Source organism: Rhinoderma darwinii, chromosome 4 (genome assembly GCF_050947455.1).
Source record: "Rhinoderma darwinii isolate aRhiDar2 chromosome 4, aRhiDar2.hap1, whole genome shotgun sequence".
Taxonomy (NCBI): domain Eukaryota; kingdom Metazoa; phylum Chordata; class Amphibia; order Anura; family Rhinodermatidae; genus Rhinoderma; species Rhinoderma darwinii.
In genome coordinates, this window is record NC_134690.1 from 138280394 (window position 1) to 138305395 (window position 25002).

At 43.5% G+C, this 25002-nt stretch overlaps 1 protein-coding gene across 3 annotated transcripts; it reads right to left on the minus strand.

The window, feature by feature from the left end:
• Nucleotides 1-1687: 1687 nt before the first annotated feature.
• On the minus strand, nt 1688-25002 carry EIF5A2 (eukaryotic translation initiation factor 5A2). 3 transcript variants are annotated; one of them, XM_075861596.1, is made up of 5 exons: nt 24894-25002; nt 23915-24100; nt 23693-23797; nt 5294-5425; nt 1688-2672 (listed from the first exon to the last, which is right to left on the minus strand). In XM_075861596.1, exons 2-5 carry the CDS (start codon nt 24077-24079, stop codon nt 2610-2612), a joined length of 465 nt encoding a protein of 154 aa, XP_075717711.1. In that variant the 5' UTR covers nt 24080-24100; nt 24894-25002; the 3' UTR covers nt 1688-2609. The 3 variants fall into 3 exon arrangements, with proteins under 3 accessions (XP_075717711.1, XP_075717712.1, XP_075717714.1); XM_075861597.1 differs by lacking the exon at nt 24894-25002 and adding an exon at nt 24741-24764; XM_075861599.1 differs by lacking the exon at nt 24894-25002 and adding an exon at nt 24613-24636.

Here is a 25002-nt window from a genome sequence, read left to right on the forward strand (position 1 = left end):
CATCATAGTGTACTTACCTTGCACTATTGACTATCCCATGTCCTTAATACCACCATGAGCTGATCTGCTCTTTGAAGTCATCAAATATCCTTTAATTTTTATTGCTCAATGAACTTGCAATTCATGCAAATGGTAAGGACAGAAGAGCCGGGCACTTAAACCATGCATGCAAGGCATGTTTGCTTTTAACCCAGTTTCATGTCTGGGTAACAATTTAAAATTCTGGAGAATCAAACTGCTTACTCAGGATCCAAATGGGAGCAGAGTATAGACAGCCATTTACAATCTACTATTTTTTTATGATTTCTAGCTCTGGATGCAGGTGTAAATGGCTTCGCATTGAACACAATTGTGCAAAAACCTTGCAATAATGTAAGCCAAGGTGAGGCACTAAATTCTATGCATTGATGTCGCAATGACACTTCCAGATCTGTGCACCTGAAGATTAAGCTGGCCATAACATACACAGTAAGCCATAGTTTAAAAGGGTTCGTACGATTAGAAAAAGCTCTATGCCAGACACTGCCACTCTTGTCCTTGGGCTCAGTTTTGGGGGTTAAATACTAAAAAAAAAAAGTAGTCCCTTTTCTAATTTCATACAACCCTAAGGCCTCATTCACACGGCAGGGTTTCCCGGCCGGGTGCCGGCCGTTCATAAATCGGCCGGCACCCGGCTGCATTAGGAATGATAGACCCCTAATGGGGCTATTCACACGACCGATTTTTTGACGGCCGGAAAATCCGGCCGTCAAAAAATAGGACATGCTCTATCTTTGCCCGGGCACCCGGCCGCCCGGCTCCCATAGAAGTCTATGGGGCCGGGTATTACACGGCCATCACCGGAATGTGTTCCGAGTGATGGCCGGGTTTCCCGGTGCTTGCGCTCTATCTCCTCCTCCTCACAGCGCAGAGTGCATGTGAGGAGGAGGAGTTGATGCCATTCTGACGAATGGCATCGCTGTACACTGTGTTGCAGGGCCGGGGTGTACAGCAGGTGGAAGGGAGCGCTGCGCTGGCTCCCTTCCCCTGCTTGTTAAAAGCACCCTGGCTCGGCGACACCTTCGATGGCGCCGCTAGTAGTAGTAGCAGCAGCTGCTGCTGCTGCGGCTGCTACTACTGTAGCGACGCCACTATAGCAGAGCAGGGAGGTATCTCCCCGCTCTGCTATGTGCTAGCCGCACTTTAGCTCCTTGAAGGAGCGGAATCCCCGTGTTTTCGGGGATTCCGCTCCTGGACAGAGCGCTTGATGTCTCTGTCCATATCTGGGCAGTGACATCAGGGGAAACTCCTGAAGCGGAATCCCCGAACACATGGGGATTCCCCTTCAGGAGCTGCCGCTGATGTCACTGTCCGGATCTGCCCGGCCCGGATGCATAACTTTATGCAAACCGGCCGGGCAAAATGGCCGATTTTACCGTCCGACACTCGGGCTCGGGAACGACCCGGTCGTGTGAATCCCGCCTAAGAGGCTTCTAGTTCAGATCTAGTCTAGTATTCAGCAGTAATACCCTGGGATCCCTAAAGAAGCATAAATAGCCTGGACCGTGTCGAATTGTTAAACAAAGGATACTTGCCCTACTCTACATTTTAGGAGAGTTGTTTGGGTTAACACTATTAAATCCCATGTCTAGTATCCCCATTTGTATTACAAAAGATTTAAAGAAATCACACTGGAAGCACCGCAAAATCAATTCCTGGGAAGGTCTTTACTCTGTTTAATATTTCAAGATAAATACAAAGAAGAAAAAAAAAAAGGAAAAAATAAGCAACTGAACGGCATTTTTCTATTTTTATTTATTTTCAGTCTGATGACAAAGGCCTCGAGTGAAAATCTGTAGCATTAACAACTCTAATCCTCATTTTGTGCCATGTATGCCTGCTATGTAGAATCACCCAACATACCAAGTTCCTGTCTAGACTGTAGGCAGGCTTTGACACCATTTTTTTTTTTTTTATAAGGTTACAATATGCAAGCCAACATGTTGGCAGAGGAGAATACAGAGGTAATACAATTAGTTGCACATGGCCACCAGGAGATTTTTTTTTAATAAGTATGGGGCAGGAAAAGGAGCATCAACTGGCATTTCTAAATCACTTAAATTTCTTATATGTCCAAGTGATATACTTGGCACTTGGTGTTTTAAACAGTCTAACATGCAATAGATTTGAACTTGCTTAATGTTCTAAGACTTATTCTCACTCTACATATTAGTAAGGAATAGAAAGTTCTGCATCTTTATATTTGTTTTATTAAATTACCTTTTTAATTCCAGGTTCCAGGTGCTTTCACCAATGTAACTATAAGCCTGATTTAAGCTATGCATCATGGGCAAACTGATGCAGAATACATCTAGAGTCACTTAGTTGGACCCTCAAGTGAACACCTCCAGGAATGTGAAAGGTAACTCAAAAAATATCTGCAGTGCAGTGATTTGGAAATGACCAGTTAACCTGCATGACCAAATTCAGAATCCAGCAGTATTTGCAAACAAGTCAAGTCAAAAAGAAATGAGGTTTTTGTGAAGGCCATAGCTTTGGTGACAATCAGAACCAAATTTAAGATCTGTTTATCTTGACCTGAGCAGATAGCTCGAGCCGGGGATCCCTGTTTATTTGGTCATGGCCTTGATGGCTACCGCACATTCTTCATCCATTGCATTCAAGACTGAGATCTGTTAATAAAAAAAAAAAAAATAGAATTAGAATACAATGGCAATATTTACTAGTCACATTGGAAAATTAGTGCAAACAATGGTTCAGATCTGTGGTCAGCACTTATTTAGTATGTTTCCTCTGGCACAGTTCTCAGACCCCAAACTTTACTCTAGGGTCCATTTCAGAAGGACAAAGTCAATGCTTAAAGAGGCTCTGTCACCACATTATAAGTGGCCTATATCGTACATGATGTGATCGGCGCTGTAATGTAGATTACAGCAGTGTTTTTATTTAGAAAAACGATCATTTTTGACAGTTAGCACAAAGCTAATATAGGTCATGAGTTTCTCAATGGACAATTGGGCGTGTTTTACTATATGACCAAGTGGGCATTATACAGAGGAGTGTATGATGCTGACCAATCAGCTTCATACACTTCTCTCCATTCATTTACACTGCAGATGGCGATAGTGTATTTATGTGACTGCAAATAGCTATAACACTACTCATGTGTCATGACAATGAATATACATTACCTCCAGCCAGGACGTCATGTGTATTCATTCTCCTAACCACTTCTATAGCATCTCTGATTTACAGCACATCAGGCGTAGTCTCGCGAGATTACGCTGTAAGCGGTCATTCACAGCGAGATCTCGCTGTCCTGTAAGTCACAGAGACGCTACAGCATTGGTCAGGAGAATGAATACACATGACGTCCTGGCTGGAGGTAATGTATATTCATTGTCATGACAAATAAGTAGCGTTATAGTGTGTTTGTGACTGCAATTAGCGATCTCGCTATATGCAGTGTAAATGAATGGAGAGAAGTGTATGACGCTGATTGGTCACCGTCATACACTCCTCTGTACAACGCCCACTTGGCCAAAAAGTAAAAAACACGCCCAGTTGGTCATTAAGAAACTCATTAGCATAAAGCTAATATAGGTCATAACTCCGTCAAAAAGTTTTTCTAAAAAAAAACAAAAAAAAAAACCGCTGTAATCTACATTACAGCGCCAATCACATCTACAATATAGGCCACTTATGTGGTGACAGCCTCTTTAATGAGGCTAAACCAGTTTATAAGCACCCTAATACATAATTTGATAGGCGCTGTAATGTAGAACAGTGGTTTTTATTTTGAACAATCATTTTTGAGCAAGTTATGAACAATTTCAGATTTATGCCAATTAGTTCTTAATGACCAACTGAGCATTTAACTTTTTAGCAAGTGTATGACACTGACCAGTATCAGCATCATACACTACTGTTCGTTCATGTTCAGCTTGTTTCACTGCACAGCATGATCTTGAGATCACGCTGTGACGGGACTTCCTCCCACTGGTCCTTCACCGGAGCGACAGAAGAGTCAATAGACCAAATAGCTGCTGCAGATTCGGATAAACCACTGTTTTTCAAGATAAAAACCACTGTTCTCTACATTACAGATTAGGTAGGAGATAGGGCACTAATAAACTTGTGACAGAGTCTCTAAAGGGAAGGTGTCCTGAAAAAAAAAAAATAAATTTTTTTTATGTTATAGCTTTTAGTGTGTTATTAAAATACATTTTATTTATTTGTGTTTTACTTCTCTATGGGGGCTGCCATTTTTTTTCATCTCTGTATGTGTCGATTAACGACACATACAGAGATGGAATACGCCACATACATCCCATAGAGAATGCGAACGGGAGCCATTCCATTCACTGTAGTGTACGCCGCTCCCACAGTCCAAAAGGAAGGTCTTTGGCAGAGTGACATCCGGCGCCATTTTCATGTGGACCGGCAGCCGCGGACGGACAGTAAGAGGACTATTTCCGGTCGCGGCTTCTGTCCATATGTTCAGAAGCAAGGACAGGGAGCGGAACCAGCGGCAGCAGCAGGTAAGTTATGTTTGTGTATGTGATGTGTGTGTATGTTCGTGTTATTCTGTGTGATTACCACTGTATCTAATCCTCCAACACTGTGCATTCGCTCAAAAAATGGCAGCACAGTGTAGGTTTCAACATTCAACCCCCTCCTTTCTCCTGGCACTAGCCAGGATAAAGGAGGGGGGGGGGATTGTTTGAGCACACTAGAGTGAGTGTGTCTTCTCCAATTTTGCAGCATAAAGCAATGAGGTTGCTTTACCACATGCCAATGCTGCAATTTTGGAAATTGCTCACTCTAGTGACCAGCACATGGAAATGTTATAAATTAGAATCTAATTTATAATATTTCCTGACTTGTGAAAAAAATGAACAAGATTAGAACCATGTGTAATCATTTATATACTGTATAAAAAAAAAATTCTAGCGACACATTCCCTTTAAGACCAGCAATTCATTTTGATCCCTACTTAGGATAAGTACAATTTGCGAATTTGACACCGAAAAAAGCTCACTGTAGACATTGCCTGACTGGTCTTTATAAATACTGCTCAATGTTGACCAAGACATTATGCGCCATTTCTAAATGCAAGGACTAGGTTTTTGCATTGAGGTTAATCTTCAGGACATCCAATGTAATTCTTGCAGACTCCTACTAAGTATTGAGGCTAGCCTGTAACTGACCCTCACCCCCAAAAAAAAAAAAAAAAAAAAAAAAAAAGAGAGTGAGGAATAGATACTGCAAGAACAAGACCTAGCTTCCTTACCATAATCTCATCTCCTGCTTCATATTTAGCTTCTATTTCCTTTCCCAGGTCACCTTCTGGCAGCTTAAGGTCATCACGAACTTCTCCACTGTCAGTCAGCAGGGACAGGTATCTATCATTAATACCGATCAGCTAAAAAAAATAATAAAAACAAGGTAATACAAAGAATGTGCTGCAAATATAGTTTGTATGAGACTGCAGATATCTGAATCATGCAATTCAGCCTGTCAAATCCAAACTAGTCTGTTAAAGCTTTGTTAAAGGAATATTACAACTATTTACATAATCAAAATAGAACACAGGAATTTTTTTAAATTTGTTATGGGTCACAAAGTGCAGCCAAATAGGGTTTAATACTGCTGCAGTTTGCACTTGAGTGCACAGAATAGACGCACAGGCTAGGTTCAGAGCGTAAAAACTTAGTTGCAGAAATGGCCACGAATTCCACCATTCATGGCAAAGAGGGAATATACAGCATTTCTGCAAAAGGTGAGGCATGCTGAAGATTTGAAAATCTTATATGAAGTTATCTTATGCTGCAAGTGGAGTTTAAAAAACCCCATTTACTTTCAATGCACAGAATTTGCAACATGTTACGTGTGAATCTAGCCTCATGGCAATGTTAACAGCCAAGGTGTATTGCTGCTGAAGGGATCAGTAGATCTTGGGCTAGGTTCACACATTCTATAGCAAATTGCTGTAGTCTTGCAATGTGGTTATTGGTGGTGCAGTTTCTACATGTGGGTTTACATGTTGCAGCAGTGCATTTTGCGATGTGGTTTTTACAGGAAAGAATCCTCTTAATATGGTTTAGTGAAAGCTTGTTTGATAACTCAATGGTAGTCTGGGTGGGGAAGCAGCATACCAAATGTGAAATGTCAGTCAACTCCTTCACTAAAGTTCAAATGGTGTTTGGTGCATTAGTCTGAGGTGGTTTCCTGGTGCTTTTATTTTTAAAATTTAGGTCACTTTACCAAACATATGATTTTATGATGGAATGGTTAAAGTCTGATGAATGGATGTTACTTCAGAAATGCAAACCGGACCAAATTTTTGCAATGCAATGTTTCAGAGGTGCCAGTTAGCATAGTAGTAGGTTCAGTACCCAGATTTTAACTTGGCAAAAGGACACTGATATAGAGATGCTGCAAACACAATATGGGCAGTCTTGAAGGCCTGGGGCTTGTCCACACGTAACAGAATAGCGGCAGATGCTCTGTCTGGAATTGGATGGAAAATATGCAGCAGAATACAGTAGCAGCAAAGTGGGTGTGAATGACCAAATGTCATCCTCAGGCTGCATAAAATGTCAGTCCAGAAATTCACATGCGGTGCACATCTTTTGTTCCGCAGCATGTTAAGAGGCTCTGTCACCACATTATAAGCGGCCTATATTGTACATGTGATCAGCGCTATAACATAGATCAGTGTTTTTTATTTAGAAAAACTATTTGACAGAGTTATGACCTAGATTAGCTTTATGCTAATGAGTTTCTCAATGGACAACTGGGCGTGTTTTACTATATGACCAACTGGGTGTTGTGGAGAGAAGTGTATGACGCTGACCAATCAGTGTCATACACTTCTCCCCATTCATTTACTCAGCGCTATAGCTATATCGCTATGTGCAATGTGCAGCCACAAACACTAACATTACTCGTGTCATGACAATGAATAGACATTACAGGAAAGAACAAATGTGCCTAGGGCACACTGAAAGCCAAATTTCCCAACCACTAACAGATAGTGTTAAAATATAACTTTTAATGTGTTATCTTTAACCCCTTAAAGGGAATGTTGCCAGAAAAACATGTTTTTTTTTTAAAAATTAAACATTTAGTGTGTAGGTGATTAAACATTGTTCCAATTTTTTTTTTTTTTTTTGCACGAGTCCAGGAAATATTATAAATTATTTCTAATTTATAATACTACCCATTTTTGGTCACTAGATGGAGCTGTTCCCAATGTTGCAGCATTGCAACATTGGGTTAAAAGCCCTCGCTCTAGTGAGCTCTCAGCATCCCCCCCTCCTTTATCCTGGCTAGTGCTGGGATAAACGAGGGGTTTGAACGGTGTAACCTCCTACACTGTGTGTCGCCATTTTTTGAGCTAACCCACAGTGTAGTAGGTTTACATACAGTAGTAGAGACACACAAACATGAACATACATTAAAATCTTACCTGCTCCTGCCGCCGCGGCGGCTCCCTCCGGCCCGTCCGCTCCGTTTGCTGCCGCTGGTGCAAGTGCACAAATCCGGAAGCCGCGACCGGAAGTAGTAATATTACTGTCCGGCCGCGACTTCCGGTCCACAGGAAAATGGCGCCGGACGGCGCCAATTTCGAATAGGACTGTGTGGGAGCGGCGCATGCGCAGTTCCCACACAGACGCCGTACACTGCAGTCAATGGGACGGGAGCCGTATTCCATGTCTGTATGTGTCGTTAATCGACACACACAGAAATGGAACAAAAAATGGCAGCCCCCATAGGGAAGAAAAAGTGTAAAAATAAGAAAAAGTAAAACACAAACACACAAATGAATATAAAAGTTTTTAATAAAGCACTAACATCTTTAACATATAAAAAAATAATTGGTGATGACACTGTTCCTTTAACGCCGAAGGACGGATATATCCGTCCTCAGCAGCTGCTAGTTCGCGCAGGACGACGGATATATCCGTCCTGTGATCGCGCGGGTACTGACAGTTTACCCACGCGATCAGCGGCAGGAGCACAGCTGTTATACACAGCCTGGCTCCTGCTGCAACTGCCGGAATCGAAGCACGCGCCGATTCCGGCAGTTTAACCCATTAAATGCCGCTGTCAACAGTGACAGCGGCATTTAATGTGTTTGACAGAAGGGGGAACTCCCTCTGTCTCCCGATCGGCGCCCCCGCAAACAAATCGCGGGTCGCCGTCGGGTTTCCATGACAGCCGGGGGTCTAACAAAGACCCCCAGGTCTGTCTTCCGCAACTGCCTGTTAGGCGATGCCGGAGGCATGACCTAACAAGTTGCCTGTCAGTTTTACACTGACAGGCAATAATGCTTTGGTATACGAAGTATACCAAAGCATTATATATGCGATCGGCACATCGCATAGTGAAGTCCCCTGGTGGGACTAAAAAAAAAAAAAAAGTAAAACCGTTAAATAAAGTTTGTGAAAAAAAAAAAATAAAAAAAAATTAGTCAAAGTCAAATAAAACTACTGTTTTGCCCCAAAAAGTGGTTTTATTTAATAAAACGGTCAAAACAAAAATCACACATACACATATATGGTATCCCCGCGATCGTAACAACTTGACCAATAAAATGAACACATTAATTAAACCGCCGGATGAACGGCGTCCAAAGAAAACGCAAAAAACAACGACAAAATTCTCTTTTCTCCCATTCCCCCCATAAAAAATAAAATAAAAGTTCATCTATAAGTCCTATGTACCCCAAAATAGTACTAATGAAAACTACACATTGGCCCGAAAAAAATCAAGCCCACGTACGGCCACATCGACGGAAAAATAAAAAAATGACGGCTCTTGGAACGCGGCGATGCAAAAACAAGTAATTTTTTTCTAAAAGGCTTTTTATTGTGCAAACGTAGAAAAAACATAAAACCTTTACATATTTGGTATCCCCGTAATCGTGCCGACCCATAGAATAAAGTTAACATGTTATTTACGCTGCATAGTAAACGGCGTAAATTTATAACGTGAAAATTAATGCTGGAATAGCTGCTTATTTTCAATTCTCTCCTAAAATAAAGTTAATAAAAGTTAATCAATATGTTATAAGCATCTAAAAATGGTACAATTACAAAATACAACTCGTCCCGGAAAAAACAAGCCCTTATACGGCGATGTCGACGGAATAAAAAAAAGAGTTACGACTCTTGGAATGCGACCGTGGAAAAACAAAAAATAATCCTTGGTCATTAACGTGCAAAATGGCCCGGTCATTAAGGGGTTAAAGATGTCCATGAGGACGTATACAATGAGCACAAACAGTTACAATTTTTGCCAGTGTCCGTTTAGCACACACTATTGAAACTCTGTCTGCATCGTTGCCAGACAGAGTATGAAGTATTGAGTTCAAACGTATCGGGTCAGCAGCTACAGACTGCTCGGCCCGAATGTGCTGTGGTATGCGTGCTTAGATTGCTAATGGAACCTGGCTGTTAAAAGAGAAGGTATAGCCCCCCCCCCCTACCCCCATGTTTCGCTGTTAACACAGCGTCCTCAGGGGATCAAAACGGGGCTAATGAGCGCGCGTGTAAAGAGTAACTCCTTTTAAAGACTAAGGTGTACGTCACACAGGATTCACCTGTGTGAGAACCAATGGGAGAACTATCTGGGAACCAAGCCTCCATGTTAGAAGATTGACGTCTGGGTAGGCCAATAAAAAGGATGTATGTTGAGCCAGTCAGTGTGCCAGGTGCACCTGCGCTCTTGAACTGTCGCTGGACTTAGAAAATTTTCTTTATATATATCGATCTACATATGTGGAAAGCGCTTGCGCATATCATCTAGCAGTGATACTCAGTCGGTCTCACTCTTCTTAGATGCAAGTGCGCATGTCTGGGCACTTAGAAAATTCCGATCAGGGATAGTGTAGTTGAATGCCAAGTGCGCAAGCGCTTCTAAGACATCTAGTTCTTTAATAAGCAAATCGGCTATGTCCAGCCGTCACTTGAATGCGCACGCGCGATTTATACATTTCCCTGAACGGAATTTTCTAAGTCCAGCGACAGTTCAAGAGCGCAGGTGCACCTGGCACACTGACTGGCTCAACATACATCCTTTTTATTGGTCTACCCAGACGTCAATCTTCTAACATGGAGGCTTGGTTCCCAGATAGTTCTCCCATTGGTTCTCACACAGGTGAATCCTGTGTGACGTACACCTTAGTCTTTAAAAGGAGTTACTCTTTACATGCGCGCTCATTAGCCCTGTTTTGATCCCCTGAGGACGCTGTGTTAACAGCGAAACATGTCGGGGGGGGGGGGGGGGGGGCCGCTATACCTTCTCTTTTAACAGCCAGGTTCCATTAGCAATCTAAGCACGCATACCACAGCACATTCGGGCCGAGAAGTCTGTAGCTGCTGACCCGATACGTTTGAACTCAATACTTCATACTCTGTCTGGCAACGATGCAGACAGTTTCAATAGAGCGTGTGCTAAACCGACACTGGAAAAAATTGTAACTGTTTGTGCTCATTGTATACGTCCCCATCGACATCTTTAAAGATAAAACATTAAAAGTTATATTTTAACACTGTTAGTGGTTGGGAAATTTGGCTCAGTGTGCCCTAGGCACATTTGTTCTTTCCTGTACTCGCTATTTGTCTGCCAACCACTAGGGTCCTTTCCTTATTTGAATGAATAGACATTACCTCCAGCCAGGACGTGATGCGTATTCAGAATCCTGACCACTTCTGTAGTGTGATTTACACATCAAAATCTGCACTATTTTCTGCAGCAAACAAACGCAGAAAATGGTGCAGTTCCTCTGCAGCAGAATGTGCGCAATTTTAAGTGAAATTTTATGCAGCAATTCCACTGTGTGGACAAGCCTTTAAACAGACAGCCCCTTTTTTTAAAGTATGCCACTAAAATAAAACAAAGCTATGGCTAATAGACAAGAGCCCCATACGCAACAGTGATGTGCCCTAGTAGGGCATATGTATTTTGTAGAGGGATGTTCTTGTAAGGCTACAATACTACCCTCCTGCACTCCACCCCCCCCCCCCAACCAATAACCCTAATATGCTTAGGGAAGGAAATCTCTACTGTTTAAAGAGGCTCTATCACCAGATTTTGCAACCCCTATCTGCTATTGCAGCAGATCGGCGCTGCAATGTAGATTACAGTAACGTTTTTATTTTTAAAAAACGAGCATTTTTGGCCAAGTTATGACCATTTTTGTATTTATGCAAATGAGGCTTGCAAAAGTCCAAGTGGGCGTGTTTAAAGTAAAAGTCCAACTGGGCATGTATTATGTGCGTACATCGGGGCATTTTTACTACTTTTACTAGCTGGGCGCTCTGACGATAAGCATCATCCACTTCTCTTCAGAACGCCCAGCTTCTGGCAGTGCAGACAGAGCCGTGTTCGAGAGATCACGCTGTGACATCACTCACTTCCTGCCCCAGGTCCTGCATCGTGTCGGCCACATCGGCTACAGTTGATTCTGCAGCATCAGCGTTTGCAGGTAAGTAGCTACATCGACTTACCTGCAAACGCCGATGCTGCTGCAGAATCAACTGTAGCCTCTGGTGCCGATGTGTCCTCGCTCGTCCGACACGATGCAGGACCTGTGAGTGACGTCACAGCGTGATCTCTCGAGAACATGGCTGTGTCTGCACTGCCAGAAGCTGGGCGTTCTGAAGAGAAGTGGATGATACTTCGTCAGAACGCCCAGCTAGTAAAAGTAGTAAAAACGCCCCGATGTACGCACATAATACACGCCCACTTGGACTTTTGCAAGCCTCATTTGCATAAATACAAAAATGGTCATAACTTGGCCAAAAAAGCTCGTTTTTTAAAAATAAAAACGTCACTGTAATCTACATTGCAGCGCCGATCTGCTGCAATAGGAGATAGGGGTTGCAAAATCTGGTGACAGAGCCTCTTTAAGTAGCAAGTATATTTGTGACTGAATTTTTTAGGGACCAGAGAAATCCTTTAATGGCTAGTTATTTAAAAAATGTTTTAACTTAATTGAGTCCACCACTTGATAATGTATTCAGTACTATGCAAATAAAACCAATTATAAAAAAAAAAAAAAAAAAAAAAAAGTAGAGAAAGTAGCATGGATTTCTAAAATGCCATGTCAAGTTAACCCATTAGTGACTTCCTATTGGTGGTGTTTTTACAGCAGTCACTAACAGGCTTTATTCTGACGCATAGGGCTTTTTAAGGTGCAGCATCAGAACGGGAGCAGTAAAAGCTCCCTGCTCAGCTACTGGAGGTTGCAGAAAACCTGCTCGAGCCAGTAGTGAGCCTGCCCATTTAGTCAATAGCGACTGCCGCATCTCAGTTATTTTAGAGGGAGGTGGCTCCCTCTCCACACCGGCACACCCACAATGCGACCACAGGGTGCAAGTGGTTTTTATGGCAGCTGGGGGACCTAACAAAAGCCCCCAAGTCGCCTTTAGTGAAGGTCTGTAGGGCCAATCCAGAAGCATGGCTTACCAGATGCCTGCTAGTTATACACTGACAGGCGTAATACATTGCAATACAGAAGTGATCACACAGTAAAGTCCCCTAGTGGGACTAGACAAACAATTTATCCCCTTCCAAAACTATGAGAAAAAAAAACCACACATGTGAAGTTACACATACTTGGTATCACTGTCCGCAACGACACCAAGTATCAAAGTACATTTAACCTGCACGGTGAACGCCATAAATAAAATACAATGCCATAATCCGCGGTTTTCTGTTTATCCTGCCTCCAAAAAACACAAGTCGTATGTACACTAAAATGATTAAAAAAAACAAAAACAAAAAAAAAAAACCATCTTATACAGCCGACAATAGAAAGAAATGAAAAATGTCAAGTGCTGGGTCATTAACCCTTTGTGACATATGTACTATTACTGAAATGTCACCAATGGGGAAATATGGATCATGCTTATGGGCATTGCGCGCTCTATACTCGGTAGGAGAGTGCTGTGTTATACAGCGGACACCACTCCAATGAACGGAATCAAAGATGACTGATTCTGCCTGTTTAACACCTTACATGCCTCAGTCAATCACAACTGGCATTTAAATTGTTAGAATCAGGGGGGAGCCCCCTCAAACACCATCGTTAAAAGAAGCCTGTTTTGTACATAAGGGTTTTTTTGTTTAAGCCGGAGGCTACCTTAACCACCATCTGTACCCTGCGATCGAGTCACGGGGAGATGGGCTGTCAGAGGCAGTTGCCCCCCCATCTAATGCCATGGTAGCTATTGACCGCAGCATCTAAAGGGTTAAACGAGCAGGGTCACTACAGTGAAGTGTTGGCTGTATTATACAGCTGACACCCATGTTGTATTGAGTGGGCTTGAGCCTGCATCATACTTCCCCCTACCTGGCTAAGATGCAAGTATGTCAAATATCAGAGAGGGGGTTAAAAGTGCTGCGTCACTCATTTTACGTTTCGTATAACTCTGAAGGTTGTCTAGTTCACGAATTAGGTGACAAACTAGAATGAACCTTTTTAAAAAGCAAGACTATACTTGTCTTAATAGTAAGGGCATCTGCCTACCAATGTATTAATGGCATGGATACATAATGATTACGTTGTACAGATTATTCAACCCACTTAGAGGGGAGCGGTCACTATGTCATAATGCAAACTTACCAGAGGCCCATGCTGCTTTTTGTTCCCCCAGAAGATAAAGCCCCATGTTGTGTTGGCACCCTATACACCTAGTCCTGCAGTTAAACAGGGCATGAACTACACCGATTCGTCTGAGGTCTAGACAGCCTCACAGCCCCCCCCCATGCTGTCCAATTACTGCAAGGAAGCGGCAGACTGATCAGGCACAGCGTGATCTTGCCAGAACAACCTCCGCTTAAGACCACACTGCGTGAAGATTTCAGAGCGGATCTGAAGACGCCTCGTGATGATTTGACAGCATCAGAAGCTGTAAAGCTGGGACCACCTGGGAGAATCGCTGTAGTTCATGCCCTGTAGGCCACCTACAAGAAATTAGTATGTAGGGGACAAATACTGTGGGCCATATCAAATTTAACCTATCAGAAGAGCCTTACATGTGAACATGGAAATCAGAATGGTTCCCCTATATTAGCCTCAGTGGAGAGACACTGAAAAGAGCAACTTCATGGTTTCCTACTTAACTGGGCGCAGTGTTAAAGGGGTATTCTCGTCTGACATTTATGGCATATCCACAGGATATGCCATTAATGCAAGATGGAATGGATTACCAGAAGTGAGAATAGATTTCTCTAGAACTGGGCCCTGCCACCTCAATTGCGAGCTGGTCTGGAGTACAGAAACAGCAGAGCTCTCGCGCATTGTTTCCGTAGCAGCGAAAGGGAGTTACAGAACAGCATAGCACAGAAAGCTTGGCCTCTTCCGTACTTCTGGCCGGAGAGCAGGACAAGGTAGGACAGGAGAAGGGACCCCTGGTTCTAGAGATCTGACTGACATTTATTGCTTATACTGTGGATATGCCAGAAAACCCTCTTTAAACTAGATACAATCCAACAGGCTGAAGACAGCCAGCTTACCAGGAGAGTTGAAAATCGTGGCATCTCTTTTCTGGTTGGTCAACCTCTACAATTTGAACAAAGTAAGTACGGTTAACTGATAACCAGCTCTGATTAGGAGCTGCAACAAAGCTCAACATATGCTACGGAGTAAATATAGGATGTGAATTAACCCTTCTGACAATCAACTCCTTAAATTTGGTTAGGTTGCAAGTACCATTCATACACAGGAGCCTCCTGCTACATTGGGGGGACCCAGGAACATGATATTCTGATGTGTGTCACAAATCATGTGTCCCAGGGGAGGGTCAGTTTAGTTACAACTTTTACTAGTGACAAAATTATACTCCAATAGAATTAGTGCCTGCATACTCCATTGCACAGCATTTTATTCATTAAAGTTTTAAGAACAGATACAAACTGATAAGGATGGGCATTTTACTTTTAAAAGGGATGGGGGGGTCATGTTTTTTTTATTATATTGCTTTTAATATAAATTTTATTTAATTGTGTTTATGTTTTACTTTTTAATGTATTCTTACTTTTACTTCTCTATGGGGGCTGCCATTTTTTTATCTCTGTACGTGTCGATTAACGACACATACAGAGATGCTATATGGCACATACAACCCCATAGAGAATGCGAACGGGAGCCATTCCAGTCTCCGTTGAGTGCGCTGTCTGTGTGGGAACAGCGCATGCGCCGCTCCCACTGTTCGTGTGATACCGTCTGCTGAGCCCTGTATCTAATCCTCCTAGCACTGCAGTCGCTCAGAAAACGGGTTTGAAGACATTCAAACCATTCCTTCTCCCGGCACTAGCCAGAAGGGAGGGGGGGGGGGGGGGATTGTGTGATGACACTAGGAGTGTCCACCCCAAATTTGCAGCATAAATCAATGAGGTTACTTTACCAGTGGCCATGCTGCAATTTTGGGAACTGCACCCTCTAGTGGCTAGCACATGGAAATCTTATAAATTAGAATCCAATTTATATATTTCTTGACTTGTGAAATCACCTAAACATGAATTGTTTAACTGAAAAAAATTTAAATAATCTAGCGACACATTCCCTTTAACCCCTTCCCGACATTTGCCGTACATGTACGTCATGGAAAGTACTGACTTCCCGCATCTTGCCGTACATGTACGCCAAATGTTTGGGACCGGCTCAGAAGCTGAGCCGGTCCCATCATCACCGGATCTCAGCTGTATCTTACAGCTGACATCCGGCTGTAACGGCGGGGACCGAAATTAGCTTCGATCCCCGCCATTAACCCCTTAAGTGCAGCGCTCAAACGCGATCGCTGCACTTAAGGTGTTTGCAGCTCATCGGAACCCCAGTAATGAAATTGCCGGGGTTCCGGTGGCTGCAATGGCAACCGGAGGCCTAATACTGGCCTCCCGGTCTGCCTAGCACCGAAGCCGGTCAAGATCCGCCCGGCGGCGGAGCCTGATCGGCTTCCGTAGCTGTCGGCAAGATGGCGCCGGGTCAGGAGCTGATCCGGCGTCATCAGCGGTGGAAGTCAGCTGTACTGTACAGCTGACATCCACCTGTAACGGCAGGAACCGGAGCTAGCTCCGATCCCTGCCATTAACCCCTTCGATGCAGCAATCGAAAGCGATTGCTGCATCGTAGCGGTTACTAGCAGATCGCCAGCCCTGACAGGCAATCGGGACTGGCGACTGCTGTTATGGCAACAGGAGACACAATGGTCTCCTGCTCTGCCATTACGGAAGCCGATTTAGGCCCCGCCGGGAGGCGAAGCCTAATCGGCTTGCTGTCAGTGAATGACTGACAGATCTAATACATTGCACTACATAGGTAGTGCAATGTATTAGAAAAAAAAAAATCTGACCGTTGGAACTTCAAGTCCCCTAGTGGGACTTGAGAAAAAGTGTAAAAAAAAGTGCACAAAATAAAAGTTTGAAAACAGTAAAAGTTTCAAGTAATCAAATAAAACACAATCCCCCTTTTACTCTTATCAAGTCCTTTATTATTGAAAAATAATAATAAACCATATGTATTTGGTATCGCCACGACCGTAACGACCGGAGGTATCAAAATATTATATTATTTATTGCACGCGGTGAACAGCGTAAAAAAAAAACGTAAAAAACGTTACCAGAGTTTCTGTTTTTTGGTCACTTTGCCCTACAAATATTAGAATAAAAAGTGATCAAAAAGGCGCACATATCCAAAAATGGTACCTATAAAAACTATAGCTCGTCCCGCAAAAAACAAGCCCTCATACAGCTCCGTCGACAAAAAAATGAAAAAGTTATGGTTCTCACAACTTGGCGACAGAAAAAATACATTCTTTTTACAAAAGTAATTTTATTGTGCAAAAAGTTGTAAAACATGAAAAAGTTCTATAAATTAGGTATCGCCGGAATCGTACGGACCTGCAGAATAAAGTTAACATGTAATTTATAACGCATGGTGAACGCTGTATAAAAAAAAAAACGAAAAAAGCTGTGCCAGAATTGCGTTTTTTTGTTTACCTGGCATCCCAAAAAATAGGATAAAAGGTGATCAAAAAGTCGCATGTACCCCAAAATGGTACCAATAATAACTACATCTCGTCCCGCAACAAACCAGCCCTCATACCGCTACGTCTATGAAAAATAAAATTAGTTATGGCTCCAATAAGTCAGGAAATAAAATAATAATTTTCACGACCTACTTCTAATAATTTCTGTAAAAAAGCTGTGCGGTCAAAATGCTCACTGTACCCCTAGATAATTTCCTTGAGGTGTGTAGTTTCCCAGATGGGGTCACTTTTGGGGGATTTTGACTGTTTTAGCACCGCAAGAGCCCTTCAAACCTGACATGGTGCCTAAAATTTATTCTAACAAAAATAAGGCCCCAAAATCCACTAGGTGCTCCTTTGCTTCTGAGGCCGGTGCTTCATTCCAGTAGCACGCTACGGCCACATGTGGGATATTTCCTAAAACTGCAGAAACTGGGCAACAAATATTGAGTTGCATTTCTCTGGTAAAACCTTCTGTGTTATAAAAAAAATTGTACTAAAAATTTATTTCTGCAAAAAAATATGAAATTTGTAAAATTCACCTCTACATTGCTTTAATTCCTGTGACATGTGTAAAGGGTTAAGACATTTTCTAAATGCTGTTTTGAATACTTTGAGGGGTGAAGTTTTTAAAATGGGGTGACTTTTTGGGGGTTTCTAATATATAAGGCCCTCAAAGCCACTTCACAACTGAACTGGCCCCTGTAAAAATGGCCTTTTGAAATTTTCTTGAAAATGTGAGAAATTGCTGCTAAAGTTCTAAGCCTTGTGAGGTCATAGAAAAATAAAAAGGATGTTCAAAAAACGATGCCAATCTAAAGTAGACATATGGGTGATGTTAATTAGAAACAATTTTGGGTGGTATAACTGCCTGTCTTACAAGCAGATACATTTAAATTGAGAAAAATGCTAATTTTTGCAATTTTTCGCTAAATTTTGGTGTTTTTCACAATTAAATACTGAACATATCGAGCAAATTTTGCCAGTAACATAAAGTCCAATGTGTCACGAGAAAACAATCTCAGAATCGCTTGGATAGGTGAAAGCATTCCGGAGTTATTACCACATAAAGTGACACATGTCAGATTTGAAAAATGAGGCTCGGTCAGGAAGGTCAAAAGTGGCTAAAGAGGGAAGGGGTTAAAGGTAGAATAGTCATTAGAGTCTGTTACAGAAACGTTTGAATAGATAGATGCCCATCCTTTCTAGGATGCTTCAAAATTACTTTAAATAATTCTCACTACTGATATGCGCGGTTTTATTTAAGGTGCATTTACATCTTACAAGTTTAGACACCTGCAGATTTAGGGCTCCTTCACACGAATGTAGCCCACCTCGGCCGTGAAAAACTAACGTTTTCCACATCCGAGGTGGACACGTTGTCACGGATCCCCCACAGACTAGTCTATGGAAGGATGCGTGACATGCAGTAAAATAGGACATGTCCCATCTTTCAGTGTTCACACGCTCAGATGAAACGGTCGTGTGAACAACCCCATTGAAATGCATGAGTCCGTGTGACAGCCGTTGTTTTAACGGCCGTCACACGGCCGTGATTCACGCTCATTGAGGCCTTACACTGCAGTTTTTTTTCTCCACAGGTGAAACATTTAGTTTACATGTTTCACCTGTAAAAAAACACTGGTGAAAAACACATTGCCAAACCATGGCAATCTTCAGTAAAACCACAGGTTTTTTTTTTTTTAATACATTAACTGCGCAACCGGAAACCTCATCTAGATGCATCCCTAATGTGTTTAACACGACCGACTGCCACGCTGTTTTCTCGGCATCCGATAATTTTCACGGACCCATTCACTTTAGCAGGTGAATCGGATCTGTGAAAACAGACCAGACTTTCCAATCCATGGAAAGATAGGACCTGACTAGACCCAGCAATAACACACGGTCATGTGCATGTCTTCCCAGCCACAATAAGGCTATGTTAACAAGTCAACAAATACCAGCTGTTGCAATTTTAGCCCAACAGCACAGAGCCAAAATAGGACCTTTTTATAGGGTGACTTCAGTGTATTTTCGCGAGGTTTTGATGCGGAAACAGCACCAAAATAAAAAAAACTAAAATTGCCTCCCATTGATTTTAATGGGAGGCAGGCGTTTATCCACACAAGTGGTAAACCACTTGTGGGAAAAAGCAGCGACATGCCCTTTGGGAGTTGTCTCCAACCTCCCAAACCCATCAACGGGAGGCAGAGTTTCTCATGCAGTTTTTTTCACCAGTGGCCATTGAGCACCATGGGTGAAAAACACGGCAAGTGTTTCGCTGGCAGCTCAAAATGCCTGAATCCCCTCTTCTGTAGCAGAAAGCCTGACTTGGGTCACATTTGCTGAGATTATGCATAGCCAATTGGACCTGCATGAACATGCCCAGTTACATCCGTAGAGTGGAGTCAGTTTTGGGAGGAGTCAATAGAAATGTACAGACTCTAACTTTAACGTATCATTTTTATTTTGTTGTATTAAATCGGGGGGGGGAGACGGACGACGACGTCCAGCCAACGGGCCGTATAAGGCCTGCAGGATCATTTGGTCTGGCCTCACTAAAAACCGCGCTGCCGCCGCATCATTCGCTGCTTGTCTCAGTCAGCAGCGGTTTGAGAAAGGTCGGTGTATGCCAGCCCAATAGTGGATCAGTCTAGTCAACTGACCTGAGTCAGTGATGCGACTTCTGTCCGCACCCCCTACTTAATCAAAGCGAGGTCCAAGTGACTTAAAGGTTTTTCTTCTTCATCAAGGACATTTAACACAACAGAATGTCAGGTGTGAGTCCCAGAGGTAGGACCCGCATCTATCTATCTCCCCCTAAACACTGTTCTGCCTTTGTGTTGTGCTGAAGCTTGCGATTCCCAACCATAAGGGAAACAGCGTAGCTCGCTAAGCTGTTTCCACGAGTCCCATAGACATGAATTGTAGTTACAGAAACAGCATAACTCGCATGCGGTGCGGCTTCCATAACTGCCATTCACTACTACAGGAGTTACGGAAACAGAACAAGCTCAGCAAGCTATGCCGTTTCCTTCTTTACAGTTGTAAATCACAAGCTTCAGCATAACAGAGCGGTAGAACAGTGTTTAAGGCACACGTTCTAGAAATAGGTGCGGGTCCCAGATGTGGGCCCCACATCTGACATTTAGGACATTCTGCGGCTAGGTCATAAATGTCCCTGATGGGAAAACCCCTTTAAGCAAGTCAGAACAACTTACTGTTGTTTCAAAGTTTACCATTGCAAAGAGGCGAGTGCGTTCCAGACTGACCGTCGCAACATCAATACCAGCTAACATCACACGCCTCACCAAAGAGAAGCAGTTCCAGCCATCACATTAGGGGTGAGTTAATTAAATGTTTGACCAAATATAACAGGCTCATTTTTAAGTTGATAATTTTGTATTGCCCGCAAAGGTTATAAATAGCCAACAGCAGAAAAGGTTCCCCACCTCTGTATTAATTGAATAGCATATGTTGCATACTTAGTTGAAATTGTATTCCAATAAATTCCATGATCCAAGTAGTCGGATGTTGCCATTTTACTACAGTTAGGCTGGATTCACACGAGCGTGGCGTTTTTGCGGACGCAAAAACCACTTGACAGCTCCGTGTGTCATCAGTGTATGATGCGCGGCTGCGTGATTTTCACGCAGCCGCCATCATAGAGATGAGGCTAGTTGACGTCAGTAAATAGTCACTGTCCAGGGTGCTGAAAGAGTTAACTGATCGGCAGTAACTCTTTCAGCACCCTCGACAGTGAATTCCGATCACAATATCGAGCAACCTGTTAAAAAAAACGGAAAAAAAACACAAAAAACGTTCGTACTTACCGAGAACTTCCCTCCCGGCCGTTGCCTTGGTGACGCGCCTCTCTTGACATCTGGCCCCACCTCCCTGGATGACGTGGCAGTCCATGTGACCGCTGCAGCCTGTGCTTGGCTGGAGCCGTCACTTGGACTGAATGGTCATCCCAGGAGGCCGGACTGGAGGAAGAAGCAAGGAGTTATCGGTACACGTTCATGGGAAGTCACTGTCCAGGGTGCTGAAACAGTTTAACTCTTTCAGCACCCTGGACAGTGACTATCTCCTGACGTCGCGTACCGGAAATTTTTTTGCTGGGTTCGGTCAAAACAAGTTCGGCCGAACCCGGTGAAGTTCGGTTGTCCGGGTTCGCTCAGCTCAAAGACTCAGTTTGGATGTTTGTAAACAGAAAAGCACGTGGTGCTTTTCATTAATCCTTTTGACAGCTCTTGCGCAAATCACGCAGTTCGCACGGAAGTGCTTCCGTGCGGCATGCGTGGTTTTTACGCACCCATTGACTTCAATGGGTGCGTGATGCGCGAAAAACGCTGAAACGGACATGTCGTGACTTTTTTTGCAGCGGACTCACTCTGAGTAAAAACCACGCACACACACATGTCCGCACGGCCCCATAGACCAATATAGGTGCGTGCACATCACGCGCGTTGCACGGACGTTTTTCCCGTTCGTTAATTGTATCTGGTATAAACTGAACTTTCATTCAGGATGTATAACCACTTACTCTATTACTGGTTTAAGATTCTCAGGACCATCGGCTGAGTGACCAGCTATAGCCACAACCTATATTATTTATCCCCACTGCTAAGATCTGCAGGATCTTTCTCTCCTGCTAACCATGTAAGTGTCAGTTTAGATGTTGCGGATCTGTACAGTACATGTAGGAGATTTTGAAAAACACATTTAGCAGGGGAAAAAAAAATAAAAAAAATAAAAAAAAAGTGGCCTTTAGGGCTGTGGATCTTGAAGTAAGCAGGGTTTAAATTATTTTTAGACATGCAGCAGAAATTAAAATCTGCTGCATTTCTAAAAAGGATATGCAACACGAGTCGGGTACCTCTAGACACCCTCCAACCAGTGTGAACAACTGGAATCCACTAACTATATGTAAAACGCACTTTAAACCACTGTCCAATTCAGAATCACTGAGTTAGTTTTGGGGAGACCTGCGGTCACTGGTTTTTCAGCAATTGGTTCTCTTTTGATAGAGAAGCATATCTATTGCATAATTTTAATGACACTAGCTGGCAATTTTTATTGTGACTATAAAGTTTACGGGAACTACAGTCCGTTCCGTGTCTGGTACTATATTTTTGTCCATTATTGTTAACTTTATCCCTGTTACATAAAACAATAGTCTTTTTGACCTTCTTACCATGTTACTGACTTTTATTTCACATTAAATGTTGCTAGTGTTTTCAGCTTAGCGTTCTGGATACTATGAAACTTAAAAACCTCCAATTGGTCTAAAAAAAATAAAAAAAAGTTGCAGGTAGAGGTTTTTTTTAGCTGTAGTTCATAACAGACTCATTACCAACCCACCCATTATACAATAGAGAATGTTGACAAGATTTTCCTGGACTGTCTCCACAATAAGGCTACAGGCACACATTTTGCTGCGGAAAATATGCAAGAAGTAGAAAAAATAAATGCACCCGATGGTACGTTTTTACATTTTTGCTGTCGTGGCATTTCCATGCTGCATGTTTTGCGCCATTTCTTTAGAACTACAGGAATAGAATTTGCAAGCAGAATTGAGATAAATGGACATGCTGCAGTTTCAAACAAACACGCACTGCAGGTCAATTTAAGTCCAGAAAAATATAGCATGGACAGGAGATTACCTGGAATCTCTGACTATGCTGGTACTGTATTATGCTGCAGTATAATACACGCAGCAAAACTGCACGTAATATGCATCATCCCTAACCGTGCAAAGGGCCGACAGCTCTATACCATGTCCATCTAGGTTAAGGAACCGCTTTGAAGAGAGCCAGCAAGGGGAACGATACCGCATCTATTCTCAGGTACGCACCAATTAGATCAGGTGTAAGTTTAATGGTTTTCTTTCCAAAAATTAAAGACAAACAGGGAAAACTAAAAGCAGTTAAAGACATCACACGACAAGTCAGGCCCCATGCACAAGACCGTAAAAAACCTCCGTTTTTGCAGACCGCAATTGCGATCTGCAAAAACAGACCCATTCACTTCCATTGAACGCAGACACCTTTCCGTACCGCTACGGATGTGTCCGTGCCGCAGAACTGTGCCAGGAATTATGGAGCATGTCCGTTCTTGGTCCGCAATTGCGGCGCTGACTCCTCCGTAGAAAAGTCTATGGGGGAAGCCAGAATTGCAGATGGCTACAGAGGTGTCCGCAAACACGGATAGACATCCGCAAATACAGAACTGTTGCTAAGCGACACAATGGGGATATCCCATCAACGGGCCTATTTTTGCAGATCCGTATATACGGATGCACTACGACAGTAAACTACTTTGGATCACAATAAAGTTTGGAGGTGCTATAGTATTATACAAAGTAGGACCCACGGTAACATGCCATTGGACACGAACATCTGAGCTGCTGACCCGTAACCATCTACGAACTTGGCTGCTATGGACTGGAACATTACAGTCTACTACACTCACTGAATGATTGATGCTGTAACAATTTTGTGCTTAACCCTCCCCCAGAATGAGAGTTTAACCCCTAGACAAGCTCAGTGCCGATCTCTTTAATCAGACATGCAAGTCAAACAAAGCAAGCAAACACCTAAAAATAAGCACATACGGTGGATAGGAATCGTAGTAACGGCCAGTACCTGGTAATCATTTCTCTTAATATTTGGGACGTCCATGTTGTGGGTAGATGGACAGATATCTTCATACTTCTTGCCAGAGAAGATATCAATACCAACAAGGTGAACCTGGAGAAAAAAAACAAAAGTGAAGTGATGTTTATTTCCTTACAAAAAAAACAACTGACTGGTGCCATTAAGACATAAGCACTTAAGGTTAATAATTTATGCACATCTTATCTTTACCTTGGCATGACCATGCTTGCCAGTCTTGGAGGTTGACATTTCAACAATCTTGCAGGGACGAGCTTTCAGAACCACAAATCCGTTCTTGCGCAGGGCAGAGCACTGCATGGGGAAAGTGGTGGAAGCCCCGGCATCTCCAGTGGTGAAATCTACCTCATCTGCCATATTGTTGGGTGTCTACGAGTACTGGGGAAATAGGAGACAGGTTTTCAGGACACTATTACACAGCAGCCACCTCTAGCATGTAGGCCATGCAGCCAGAAGTGCTGATAAACAATGTTATAAGTTCTCCCACACTGCGCCCTGTAAATAGAGCCTGCACCCGACAACGTGGCCTCCTTCATACAGGGAGAATACAAGCCGTGGCGCCTGCCAGCAGCATCCTGACCCGTGACTGCAGCGGCCTTCTACCTGTCCACGTGTGAGAACCGAGCGCCCTAGGAAACGGAAGCCGCATCAGAAAGCTGCGCCTCAGCCGGCATCGCCCAGTCGTGGCGGCATGGAGCTTTCCCCTCCCCCAGGCTAGATGACTCTGCTATGCCCAGCGGCCTAGTGTGATATGGCGGCCACTCGCCGCGCACACAACTGGAACAGCGGCGGCTGGAGTTCCGAATGAAGGTAAAAGCAGCTGTTGGCGGGCCCCGCCGCATCACTAACCACCGCTTTAGGCCGCAATTCACCGCCAATCCCGGCCTCACCCTCGGACCGCATGGCCGCCCATTCTCCACCTCCCCGAATAGCCCGCGGATCGGCATGGCGCGCTCGGGCCTCGCGGTACCACCAGAACGAGGCGCCCTGACTCCGCCCGTGCCGGCCTCATCCTCACCCGTGGACTAAGTTCGACGCCAGCTTTTGTCCCCGCTTCCTGCACCCAGCCAAGCTCCTCAGCCGCCGTGTCCGACGAATACACACGTACACGGGCTGTCATACAGCCGCCTCGCTACACGAGAACCAGGACGCCATGCTATCCCTTCCTTACCTTCCAACAAAAAAAGGAACGTCACTGCGCAAACGCGCCCAATTTCACTGCGGCAGCCCGGGAGAGGAGGGGCTAACAGAGGCTACACCAAAAACGGCCCCTCCGCTTC